The sequence below is a fragment of the Oenanthe melanoleuca genome, chromosome 2, assembly GCF_029582105.1.
Source record: "Oenanthe melanoleuca isolate GR-GAL-2019-014 chromosome 2, OMel1.0, whole genome shotgun sequence".
In the NCBI taxonomy this organism is placed as follows: domain Eukaryota; kingdom Metazoa; phylum Chordata; class Aves; order Passeriformes; family Muscicapidae; genus Oenanthe; species Oenanthe melanoleuca.
In genome coordinates, this window is record NC_079335.1 from 28,492,590 (window position 1) to 28,506,341 (window position 13,752).

Here is a 13,752-nt window from a genome sequence, read left to right on the forward strand (position 1 = left end):
TGCTGGCAGCTCTGCCCAGCATTGTCCAGAGTCAGTGGCTTTTTATTTACAATCCTCTTTGCTTCTTGCTTGAAAAAAAAAATTATTTCCAAATAATTGGAAAGTGCAGAAAGAATGACATGTAACTATTAACAATAAAGAGAAACTGACCCTGGGGTCATATTTGGGACTGACTTGATTTCAGCAAAGTGCTTGCTATCTTGCTCACTAGTAGATACATGTAGCAACAGAAAACATGCCCGTGGAGCTTTGATTTAGTGAAATGAGGACTTGCAGGTTTTTTGAAGTGTTTCATCAGTGTATTTATTAGGAAAAAAATTAATGTGTGGCAGAAAAAAAGTTAAATATTATTTTACGCTTGACTTACAGCAGCTTCTTAAGGACAAGTTGTGCTAAACAAATTACCATGTATGTGCATTAGGACTGTATATATGCATTAAAGTTATAAAACATACTTTTGGAATATTGGACATTCATACAGTGTGGGAATCATGCTGCTTGCAATAGGTAAGGGGGAAAGAAAGAAAAGCAAGACATTTTTGACCTTGCATTTTCTCTTACTTTGGGAAAGACAAAGCTCCTCTAGCATCTGCTCTAAGGATATCTTCAGCTAATCATTCTTCTCAAAAATTAAGGAAGATTTATGGACTTTTTGTTTTGCTACTTTTCCATCTCATGTTCCATTTCATGTTCAGTGTGGCAATTTGTATTGCATTGAGCAAGTGGTCCAGCCCCTTTCCCTGAGGAAAGCATCAGAAGTGTGAAGTTTTCTTTCTGTAAACAGTATCCTGTCAAAGTGATCTCATTTGTGAGTGGGGATGTACCTGTGAACAAGCTAGAGCAGTAGCATAAGGCACAGGCAGAAAAGGGATGGAACATTTTGGATGAAATTTTGAATAACTGGTCTGTTGCTTCAGGGCACTATTGAGACTTGGTTTGCAGACAGTTATTTGTTGCATCAGCAAGTGGCCTTTAAAGTAGAAAAAATGGAACAGAAAATCTTCCCCAAAATCCTCAAGATTTGTGGATGACTATAAGGGATAACTGTTCTCTGCAGAGTTCTGTTATTACTTTCTTAATTTAATTTTTGTTTCACCCTCATAATCTACCAAGAGATTACCCTTTATTTGATTGCTCTGTTTTGAAGCAGACAATTTCTGTCGTACTCCTACTTCAGCTTTAGTCATTGCCCCAAGGGCTCTTCACCAGATAAGTCTTCCTGATAGGTTGCAGCTGTTCTGAAAAGTAAAAATTATTCATTGGATCGATTTTTTTCAATATATAGAATAAATTGTTCCTGTAAACTGCAGCTTATCTCCCAGTGTGGAATTTGGCTTGCCTTATTGTTCCCATTTATGCAGAGCATTTAAAACTGAAGATCTTATCACTAGCCAATAATGAGAGCAGTGTTTTACTACCCATCCTCTCACTCCCCACTCCCAGCACATGGTATCCCATACTTTGTAAATCAGATAGCAAGATCTAGAGTTCAGTCCTAGGATCAATGGATAGGTTTGAAATTTTAGTTATCTTTCAGGAAGTCAGACAAATTGCTCAAAAAGCAGTAATAAAAAGGTTTCTATGAAAAAGGCATTTTCCATCTGTTCTGCAAAACTTAAGCAAACTTTTCTGGGGAGCCTTAGGAGGCAAAGCAGCTATTCCTGCCACTGGACTGCAGAGAGGGCAGCAGGAGCAGAGCATGTCCATGGGATGTGTGTACATCAGACAACAGAAATCACAGTACCTTTGACATCCTTTTAATTGCTGGTGCAGCTCTGCCTCTGTGCTGGAGAGGCCTGGTGTAGTGGTAGCCTCCATGGCCCCCAGGGTGTCATCACTGGGTTGTACCTCTGCAAGGAGGAGAGGGCACTGGGAAAGGGTGCTCCAGATGCTCCTGGGGATACACCTGACTTGGGAAGCCATCTAGTTTGAGGAGGTGACTGGAGCAGCAGAGGGAGAGCCCTGTGTGTGGGAGAGTACATCAGCCAACCTTTGGAACCAAATACTGCAGTTTCTTGGATATCTACTTATACAGAATGGTTGTAAAAATGAATGGATTCTCTTCTGTCAAGTTTTAGTGGTTTTAGTGAAAATGGAGACAATAGAGAAATATGTGTTTGTAAAAGCAGGCCCATTCTTTGTGGAACAGTGCTAGATACAAGTTGAAATAGAAGACTTTTGGAAACCTGCCTATGTTACACACCACTTTCTCTTCAGTTAAACTGTATTTCCTGCTCCAGGATGCTGAGAACCACTCTGTGAATGTCTCCCATCTCTTAGGACTGATGTGCAGAGACTTCTTATTGTCTTTAAGCCATTACAGTCCAAATAGAAAGTAAGTGTCTTAGTTACTGAGGACTCTGCCAAGTGCTCTCAGGCTCCAACGCACCACCAGACTTCTAAAGACCCTTTGAATAACTCAATCACAAAATCCATTAGCTTGACCAGGAGGAGGTGGAGAACTTTGAGATGGTCTTTGATGTATTTTTCTTTTTACCCTTGAGAAGTTCAGTTATATATGTTTTTTTAGAAGAAAAGTTCCTACATTTGTATTTTTATCTTAATTAATTTTAGTCACTGTCAGTATAAAAAAAAATTGCTTGTGTATAACAAGGACAGCAGAAACAAAGGCTCTTCATTCTGAATATGAATTAGTCTGCAAATATAGTGTGGAAAATATTAATTTTTTGTTTGACCACAATGAGAAAAGGCAGAAATCCCTAACTTCTAATTAGAGCATTATTATTGTATTTCTCTTTTTAATATCAAACACCAGTTCTCTTTTTAAACGTGCAATTAATAACACTCTCAATGTTCTGAGATATATCATTCTAGTACTATGCTGATTTAATACAATATTTGGAGCTATTTCCCTTTGCTTTTTGCTTTATTATGAAAGTTACAGTTTTTGCTAAAGAATTCTGAAGACCTTGGACTATTTGTATGGGTCATTCTCTCTGTAATTTTTGGTTTTCTGTTTGGCAAGTGAGTGATTTTTAATCTCTATAATTAGCAACCAAACACAAGAACAAGACGTAAGATAATTTATCTGTACTCTCAGTATTTTGAGTTGTAGATGGTAACCAAGTATTATGGTAAATACAAGGTATTGTATGGACTAAGAATATTTTGTAGCATGATGTACATCTTGACTCATCATGGAAGAGTGGTTGTAGTACTTAGATATATGTACATGGATTTTCTTGCTGGTTCTTTGTTAGGATGGTTTTTTTTGCCTTTAATGATGAATTAAAGAAAATGAAAATATTTTTATTTTACTTGTAAAATATAATTCAGGATTTTTACTTCAGAAATGCTTCTGTTATTACTAGCACACCGATTACAGTGATTCATTTTATGATGAATCATATTTTTTGTGTTGAAAGCTTCTAACAACATGTTTATCAGTATTGATGCAGTGCTCACTATGACATTATCAGGGTAATGTGGCTATAGTCAAGTGATCAGATTCAGGTTTCAGAGGTCTCTTTATGAGAATTTAGCACATGTAAGTATGGGAGGGAGAGAGCAATTTAAATATAGTGTTATTTTGTCCCAGTTATAGCTTATCTGTACACACATTTATATGGTACTTCTTACAAAAGGTCCAAGTGTTTTGTGAGCCACTGTCATAAGCTGTATTTGGGATGGAGGACAGTAGACAGAATAATAGTATTTTTGTGCTTGACTGCTTCTCTTCTTATCAATCCTAGTTAATTCTTTTTTTTTTTATTGTGTCCCTCTGGTGAAGTTGGCAGTAAGAAACATGACTCTGCTAAAACAAAGGAAAATGTAAGCCTTTTAGTAAATCTGAGTGTTTAGGGCCTATAGACTTCAGGTGGTTATTGTTTATAAAGTAGGATAAGGAAAGGCAGGCTCGGCAATGCTGGAAAGCAGGGGTATGTGATTTTGGAGAAGAAGGTTGGTTCTGTGACCACCAACTTTTGTAGCCAACATCCACTTGAAGTAATTGCACATGCCATTCCCTTTCCCCTCCCTGGGGCTCTTCTCCTGGTGCTGCAGTTTCTGTCCCCTTGCAGCCTGGTCCAGCCAGCTGCAGGGTGCTGCTGTCCCTCTCCATGTTTGATGGGAGTGGAGCCCTGGTGAGGAAACACTGCCTGGCCCACGCTCAGTCTGTGCTGGGGCAGCTCTGGAGTGTGGGAGAGCCCTTGCAGCACAGTGAACCAGAGCCTCAGGGCTTTCAGCATTCCTGCGCTGGGGTCAGGGAACTTCAATAAGGTCAATTTTATCGAAAACACCTGCTACCACTGCCACTTTCTCTGTTCTAAGAATATTCTCCAGTACTCTTAAAATATGCTTGGGTAAAGTACTGACTTAAAATGCAGTCTTTCCAAGCCAGTCAAGTAATAAAAGAGTAATCTAAAGACTTAAAAAGTAGAATAAAATTTCTATTTCTAAAGATTTGAGAGCAAGTCCTAAGAAAAAGAATAAAAATAGAACTGTCATATAGATGGGAATACTTACTAGAGAGTTTGAAGGTAATAGTGGCCAGGAGCTGGCAGAAGAAGTAGGAGATTGGTTGTTGCATTGATTTGGAACACTTGTATAGCCTTGGACTTGTCTTGGACCCTCTTTTTCTCTTTGTTTTTTTTGAGCTTAAACCCAGCCTTTCCTTCTAGAGAGCTTTGACTAAGGAAACTGTGATGGTTGGTTAACATTGATAAATTATTATCTAAAAGCAATAAATTCATTATCAAAATCAAGGACATGATTGATCAGAAGTAAGTGTAGTAACCAAGTCTGATGGGCCTTGACTGTTAAAGAAAATGACACTTTTAATTGCCAGGCTGGCTGGCTATTCCATGTCTTTGGATTTACAAACACTTGGAAAGAAAGGATCCAAAACTGCTTGGTTCTCATATGCAGACTAGGCTGACACAAATACATCCATCCAGAAGTTGGGAGATGGTATTTGGAGACTGGGATGTGAGTTTAGAGAAAAGAAGAAATCTTCATAGTTGATGTAGTAGATGTTCTTGCAACTGATTTAAATTTCATTACACCTAATAACAGTAACATGAGGGCTTATGATTTCAGTCCACAGAAAATCGCCTTAGCAACGGTGGGATAAATTTTTTGGGAACAATTGATGCGTAACAAACAAGTTATTCTCCCCTCTGAGTCCAAATAGTGTTGAACAGCTGTGTGCAGGTTCAGCTTTCCAGCAGAGAAAGCTGGAAAGTACCGGGGCAGTCAGTCTTAAGGCATTAACTCACATGTGATGCTGACTAAGTGCAGATGGCTTAAGTGGTTGCTGTCTTCAGTTTTATGCCTTGCCTGTATCTCAAAGGCTGCTGCTGTAGTACTGGCTGAGTGATATATGAAATATGTGTGTTTACATTTATGAGCCAAACTGTAAAAATGGAACAGAGTCACATAAGCCAGCACTTGTAGCTGGTAAAATTCTTATGTCTGGGAAGTATGAGCAGAGCATTCATGTTTGCTAGATGCAGTTGAGGAGCAGCAAATAGTAAAAATGACCGTCATTCAAAATGGGCAGAGAAAAAGTCCAAAGTTTGTTTTATTTGGGCTGTTAGCCTGTTTAATTGGATCAGGAAGAAAAAAGGATTCCAGTAATTTCAAGAGTGTGGTTTAGCATGGCTAGAAATGGCAAGGATTCTCATGTCTGTTCCTGTTCTTTGCCTGCTTTTGAAAACTTTGACCTTAGGCACAACTGACAATTTTGGGACATTGTAAAATTATTTGGAGGAAAGGTTAGATTTTCAGAACAGCAGTGCTTATCATTGTAGAGGGGAGAAAAAAATCAGAACTAGAAGTAGCTTCTTGGGGAAACTTTGGGATTAGCTCTGGGTCTGTGCTCTGACATCTTGACACCAAATTAGCAAACACTTGCAACAACTGCTGTAGTGTGAATTTGCAATTCTGCAGAGGACTGGATGGGAGCATGTTAGTTGTGTTGCCACACACACACAGAAGAAGGCTGGTTGTTGGAAGGCTGTTTGCAAACACTAGTGATCAGCTTCTCCATCTTATCAGGGCCTTTTGCTCATTTTGTCCTCATATGTTGCAGAAATGCAGATAGTAATGGTTTATTCACAGCTGGATAGTCACAAGGACAGCTGGTGTAGTCTGGCAGGAGTGGGCTACAGAGTAGGTGAAGCCTTCTCAGAAACTAGATTTTCATACTGGGATATTAGGTAATTGGAAAATCATCTGGCAGTGTTGGTCTTGAGAAAGTCTAGCATCTCCATGTCAAGCCTGAGGAAGGGTCTTCTGAGCCCAGAGGAATTTGGCATTCTGAGTGAAACGCTCCTCTGGAGGCACAAGGAGCTAATGGGTGACAGATTCAGGATTCAGCTGATTATAGCAGATATCCAAGACCTTTCCAGTACTTGATGATGACCATATGGCTGCTGTGCTTTTTGCAGAAGCCTTGGCTGGAGGAAAGAAGGATTTCAGATATAATCAGAATGCAGCAGGAACCATCATCAGCGTTTCAGTTCCAGACACTGATGTGTTGCAAAAGACAGTTGTGAGAGTTAAGCTGTTGTGTGGTGTGGGAAAGTGTTCATCAGCATCTGTGTGGGTCCTTGCATCAGCCAGAAAGCAGCTGTGAACCATTTCATGGGCAAGTTCAAGGTTTGCTCACTAAAATACCAAGAGCCTTTGACTGTAGTATAGTTTTCAGTTAATGAACCTTCCACCTGATGGGTGAGATAGGATTCCAGAAAAGGGAGTGCACCCAGCACATCCTGTTCCTCTTGGTGACTTTCTGACCAACAGTTGATGGGAAACAGCAGGTAGCTGACCACTTCTTTTATTGGGCTTTAAATTAGACTCAACCTGATTTGTTCATTAGAGCTCCTGGCAAGGCACGGAGATATATCCAAAGACCAGAAAGCAGAATATGCAGATCAGGGGGATGTCAGGGGTGGGGGCTGGGGAGTGTCCTTTTGTAAGAATGAAATTAACTTGATCTCTATGAATTGAGATGATTTTGGATGATCAGTCATATGTTTGAAAGCATACATTTTCAAAAAATTGTCTGCTTTGATTCCACCCACAAGGAAACCCACAAGAATGGAAAGCAAAAGTCTGCTAAATGTAGTGGGTTTGGTGGTTTTATTTTGGTGCATTGACTTCTCAGAAATTTTACATTGTGAGAGAGTTACTCTTGGGTTAAAATAACAGAATATCATTTTTACAGACAATAAAAAAATTTCTTCATGGCCTAAAAAAACCCCCATGACTCCTTGAGTAATGGATCACTGAATCCTGATTCCTGGTGGCATTTGCCTTTGTCTAAATCTTCTCTTCCTTTCCCGTATTACCCCTTCTCCATGTCCTCTCCTCTGAATTACACATGTTCCCAGCAAGACCAGGCTGAGGCAGCAATGGGCCCCTGTGCCATCAGGCACCAATCACACCTGTAAAACAGCCTTCTGAAAAATAAAGAAGGAAAAAAGTCGAATTTATAGAGAGTCACAGTAATCCTGAAAATTTTATACAAAGATGTATTCTCTTTTTCCACTTCTTTTCCTATTTACACTGAGTTAGTTTGCTTATAGAAACCTCATTATATGCTCAGGTTGCCAGAAGACCAGTGCTTGGAGAACTCTGTGCAGCAGCTTGCTTTTGTTACTGTGCTGTGCTGGCTTAGGATTTGGGCTGGTATTAAAAAAAAATAAATAAAAACCACACTCAAAAAAGCTAAATTTTTGTTGATATGTTTCCTGCCTCCCACTCACTGTGTTTCAGGAAATCTTCAGAAGAACTGGACATGGATAAAGTAACAGCAGCCATGGTACTCACCAGTTTATCCACCAGCCCTTTGGTCCGCAGCCCTCCTGTCCGACCCAATGGTAAGCCTTGGGAGCCAGGGGCTGTGGGAAGGGGTGCCAGGGCCTTTTATCAGGGGGCTCATTTCCAGGAGTGTGGCCATGGTGGTGAACAAGTGGTGAGTGGCTGTCTTCTGGTATGTTGGGGATCATATGTTGGAGCTTTTGCTCCAGCCTAGTCAAAGTCTGTGGTGCAGCACTGGCAGAAATGAAAAGAAACATTTTCTTTAACTGTAGAGCAGCTCTAGTTTATGAAATGGGAGATGCCTATTCCATAAATGGGATATGAGCACTTCAAAAGTCTCTTGACCCCACTGGAACACTTAATTTTTCAAAGAGCTTGCTTGCATTTGCAAAGTCCTAGAATTGTAGAATGATTAGTATTGGGAAAGACCTTTAAGGTCACCAAGTCCATCAACCTGGCACCACTACCATGCTCTCCTCTAAACCATGTCTTGAGTGCCACATCCAGGAAACATGATAGCAGTTTTTCTTGTCATCCACTCCGTGGAAATGAGATCAGATTTTACCTAAAGCCACAATAAGGCAAAGCACTTCCAGATCACAGCCTTTGACTGAGAGGCTGTGCAGTAGCAATCTGCACAGCAAGAGGTCTGCTTCTCTCTGCACCTCTAATTCTTGTGATGTGTGTAACTCTCTGATGATTTTCCATCAAATCCATAATCTGTTTAAAGACTACTTCATTCATAGTATAGCAGAAGACACACAAATAAATATAAAAGTTTCAGGTAGTGAAGAGATTGGTAATGAAATATAATTGATCTATGCAAGATTGACTGGACTTATAATAAATTTTTAGGAGTATTTTATTTTAAGGAATAATTTAAATTAGGACATCCTTGTTAAGACACCTCAGCATTGTTTGTATGACTGACTTTTCTCACTCACTTGGAACTGCTAAAAAATCCACTAGATATTCTCTTACTCTCAATAATTGGAAGATTGAGGAATGCTTGCTTTTCTTCAAGGGAACAAGCATGATTCACTGAATGATATTCTTAAAGGAATTCATAGCAAATGTCAGTGCTGTGGTTTTTCCATTTATTTTCAGAAAATGTAAGTTTTATGCATTCATTTGGAATTCTGGCCATGAATGCCAATGGCCTTTGTTCGTGTGCTTTCCAGTGTTGAAAGCCAGAAGTGTTCATTGGAGTGCCACTGCTCTAAGGAGCCCTGGGAATCCTCAGGCAGTGACATCCCTGGTCACTGTCATGCCTCAGGGGGGATGTTGCCAGCCCCTGGGAAAGGCCAGCAGAAGGGTAAAAGCACATCTGCTCTCCAGCTGCTCAGCTCACAGACAAATCCACAGCTGAAGATGGAGCTGTGCTTGATGTAGCAGGCAGGGATTTGGTGTGGCCAAGGCACACACGTGTCCCCTGCTGCATCCTGTCCTGGGGAGCTGCTCTGCTGTGGCTGAAGCAGTTTCTGCCACCTTAGATAATTTGAGCAGGTGACACTTGTCAGGAGCAGCAGTGCACATTAGCTGCAGCTGTTTGGAAAGATCTTCCAAACAAGCCCTTTTGAATTGCTAATAGGCAAATGGTGGCTTTTAACTGCCTTTGATATTTCTTAGCATAGTCTGAGTGCTCTTTGATATTTCTTCATATAGCTTGTCTGTTTGTTTCCCAAAATCTGGGAAGACTAGCCTGAAAAAGTAATTCACATGTTTTCAGTAGTCACAGACAAGATTTTGAAGCTGGTTTTGGGCACCTCCCTGAATATCTTAGTTTTGCCTTAGTCAAGGCTTACTAAAGTCTTAAATCAAAGTGTAAAGACTTGATAATTTAAAGCTTATTTAGTGTTGCAAGCCTAGGCTCTGATCCTAGTAATATAAGCAGCAGATGTATTAGTGATTAGTTTTTTTTCTACATGCTTTTCCGAAAAGGGCAGTAAGTAGCAGTATAATTAAAGGACCATTTGTTAAAACAAATGGAATTTTGCCTAGAAGTAAAAAAAATAGCATTAGCATTAATATTAAAATCAGATCTATGCTGGAATTCCTGGGAATGATCACCCATGTAGACTGAATCAGAGTTTGGCCCTTGTTTCTGCAACTGAATAATATTTGGTCTGGTTCTCTTTCACACAACTCCAGCAGTGTGAAAAGAGCCCCAAAATAAGAGTAAGTTGCATTTATTTAAATATTAAACTTCTTTACATTTACAGATTTGTTAGTATGAATTAGAACCAGTGTTTGGCTTTTTCCTGTTGTCAACTTCATTCAGTCTTTTCCATACTACTTTAAAAATATTCTAGATTTGCATCTTTTCCTCAGCAAGCTGAGAAGAAGCTGTAAACACTGAGAATACAAAGTCCCACCATAACTGTGTCAGAAAGTAGTAGTTGAAAAAGTGTTTCTTTGTTTTTCTGAAGGCATGGAAATTTTAAGCTATGCTAAGGTCACAAGTTGATACCAGATGTATTTTTTGGCTTTGGCACAAGACTGAAATACCAAATATTTTAAAAAAACCAAAACCCACCTTCATTACAGTCACATAGAGGTTGTAATCATGAGACAAAACATGAGATTTTCATATATTAACTTAGGAGCTACCAGAAATGTGTATGTCATTTCCAAAGAGGAACTGGGTGGGGTGGAGGGGGAGGGTCAATTCCATTTATGCTGTATGGTCCTGATCAGGTAAATCAGTACGGCTGCCTACTCAAGGGGGCACTGCTTTCTGGTTTTTTGAGCAGCTGATGTTAGTCATTAAGGATTTTTTCCAAAACCAACTGAATTAGGAGAAAAAAAAACCAAAAAATGTATTGGTTTGGGAGTAAGCTTTTGATAGCTGACTTTCTTGCCAGTTTTATTGGTTAAGTTTATCTGTAAGAAATTGGGAAGGAATGAAGGAGTGACTTCTGCAGATCTTTTAAAGACAGGCGCTGGCTTGAAAGGACTTGTCTTACACTTAAATATTGTTTCATGAACAGATAAGATGTTGTTTGCTTGCCAGCTCCAAAGTCAGGTATTGCACAATACTCAGGCACCTCCAGTGTCATTGGGAAAAGCTTCCAATGCCTGAGCTAGGGAGAAGCCACACCTAAACCATCTCTGCACATTTGCCCAAGTCCTGTGAGAGCTTGAGGTTCTGGCAGAGCCACCTGTGGCTGCACCCTGGATGTGCTCGGGCCGTGCCTTGGCTGAGCTGATGACCTACATATTCCTCTGCTGCCAGGAGCCCTTCAGGGACTGGTGAGAGTGACATGCTGGATCTAATGCCTGAGGACCTTTGCATGGGAAGCATGGCTCCAGCTGTGCCTCAGGCTGCACAGGCAGTGCTGCTACTCCCACCCATGGTGCTGCAGAGTGCAAGCTGTTAGTTCGAGTGTCTTCTTACCATGTAATGTCAGGGTACTGCAGCACTGAGGAGGTGTAGGGGTGATCCAGTGCCTGTGTGTTCCACTTCTGAAACCAAATGCCTGTACACCTGTATATCCCAAGGGATACATACCACCTCATGTAGAGATTCAGATTAGGCAGAGGCATGTGTATTGAGAGATTATAAGAGCACAGAGTGTAACTATGGTTTTCTTTGATGTTTTAGTACTGGGAAGATAGTCATGTTTTTGTGGATATGCTTAGTGTTCTGGGGCTCAAAGTGTATGTCCCCTTCCCAGGGGATCTCATGTTAGCCATATGGTGGCTTGGAGCTTGCTTTGGTGCTGCACCAGTCATGTGTTCCTGTTGAAGGATGAGGATGTATTTAGAACCATAGACTAGTTTGGGTTTGCAGGGACCTTTAAAGGTCAATTTAAGTGTTTTCCTTAAATCATGCATGCAATATATGATGGTTTATTGCTTTTTAAATGCAACATTTCCTTTTAGAAAAATACTTTGCTGCTTTTGTTTGTTTGTTTTAAATAAAATAAAAATCAAGTGTGGAATATGTGATCTGTGTGCAGTGAGTTAGATATGGTTGTCCTCTCTACGTCCAATGCTTTCATTTTCCTTTACTGAATGTGCAGTTAAGTAGCAACATGGCATCTAAACCTGAGAAAAAAGAGCTCCTTAGCCCTGTCACCATGATACTGTTGTAATAATAGCTTTTCTTGTTCTTGACAGAATCCCTGAATGGATCTTGGAAAGAAGGAGGATTTGTGCCTTCTAGTACCAGCAGCAGTGGATACTGGAGCTGGAATGCTCCCAGTGACCAGTCCAACCCATCCACCCCATCTCCACCTCTGTCAGCTGATAGCTTCAAAGCTTTTCGGACACCTTCCCAGCCAGATGATGGTATTGATGAAGGTGAAACAAGCAACCTTCTCTTCGATGAACCCATTCCTAGGAAGAGAAAGGTTAGCCTCATGTTAAATTCCATATCCATGGGTAGATAGGATGTTTGTAGGCTTAATTTGTTGTGAGGAAGGAACAGGTCACCCAAATACCACTGCTTGTGTATCCTTCCTTGGCATTCATTTAACATAGGAACTTCTAGTCATTGTGTCTCATTCTTCATGGTCACCTCCTGCACACACATGCTGCCATCAGCACCACATATTTCCTGCCAGATGGTGAGGTGCTACAGAGCCTCCTGCTCAGAAAACACTAGAGTGATTTCCAGAAGGTGTTGCCTCTGGCCATTCAAGGGATTTCTGTCCTACTTTGACAAATTCTCTGTGTGCAGGATGCAACAGGCAGCCTTTTACATGTCATCACAAAAACTGACTATGGCCTTAATACTCCTTGTTCCTTGAAAGTGCTGTTTGTCTGACAGCATGTCAGATACCTTAATACTGTGAAGGTTTCTCTGCACAAACATATGGAGTGAAAAAAGGAGAGAGAGCGCTCAAACCCAGTGGCTTTTGATACAGTATTAGCATTAGCCAAATTTATCCTCGGTTTGATTCTAAAAGCAGACTGAAAAAAACCATGACATTAAAAAAAAGGTCCAAAACTAACCCCAAAAAAGCACCGTTGCTAGCCAGCAAGCTTCTCTGGAAGAAAAAGAAAACAAAGAGATGGCACTAATCCAAGTTCCCTTCCCTCCCAACACAACAGGACAGATTTTACATAGCAAGATGTAAAAGGGCTTTTTGAAAGGAGGAAAAACAGAGAATTTATTCCCTTAGTGAATTTGTTTCTGGCTCAGTCTGCGACAGTTAATTGCTTCATCACCAGCAGGAAGAAGTTTTAATGATTGTTTAAACCTGTTCAGATTTATCCTCTTGCTCCAGAAGCTGCTTATTTGCTGACCCATGCAGTTCTTCCCTTGTTCATGGGAAAGGGGTGAAAATGTTTGTGAGTCTTGCTAAGAAGGAAAAAAGTATTTTGGAGGACACTTTTGTTATAATAAATTAGAAGTTGGAGCTGAGAATTGCACTAAACAGAGAGACCATTTGGAATGTGTGGGACAGGAGGAGTAGGAGTGCAGAAGTGTCCTGGTTTGCCTTTTACTTCTCAGTTAACCTTCCTCTTATTAGCACCACTCTTACTGCTCAGCTGTGATAAGACAGATGGTTTGCAGCTGCCATCTTTATTGTTTTCTAAGTTGCTTTCAAACATTTCTATTTTTGTGCCCACCATAGGTCTATTGCATTATTGGTTCTAGTTCATAGGGATTTTGCTTTGTGTGGCAAATGTTTTATTTAGATAAATAGTAACAAGACATGTTAGACTGCAGAGAGCTATGATAACATGCTACTTACTATACAATCAATTTGTGCTTTAAAAAGCCCATCCACTGAGATTTTTTTCCAAGTTATATTCTAATCATATCTGTTTAGCAAATGCTGAAACCATCTACTGGCATGCAGTTCCAAAGGGTCCAAATTGAAGAAAGCACCAAGTCAGCTTTTGTTCAAGGCACAGTGAAATGTACTTAACCCAAAGGATGTGCTTGTTTCCCCCCTCCTTTTTTTTTAAATTGAGTTTTAAATTAATATATTAATTTAATCTTATATTCAACTA

The 13,752-nt window shown here is 40.2% G+C and overlaps 1 protein-coding gene across 1 annotated transcript in view; it reads left to right on the forward strand.

Moving 5' to 3' along the window:
- The window catches only part of ZNF704 (zinc finger protein 704), a 99,833-nt gene that overhangs the window by 53,388 nt on the left and 32,693 nt on the right, over positions 1 to 13,752 (forward strand). Inside the window, exons 3-4 of the mRNA XM_056483007.1 lie at positions 7,741 to 7,844; positions 11,908 to 12,140. Coding sequence (XP_056338982.1) covers positions 7,741 to 7,844; positions 11,908 to 12,140 — 337 coding nt within the window. The remainder of the gene's footprint in view (positions 1 to 7,740; positions 7,845 to 11,907; positions 12,141 to 13,752) is intronic.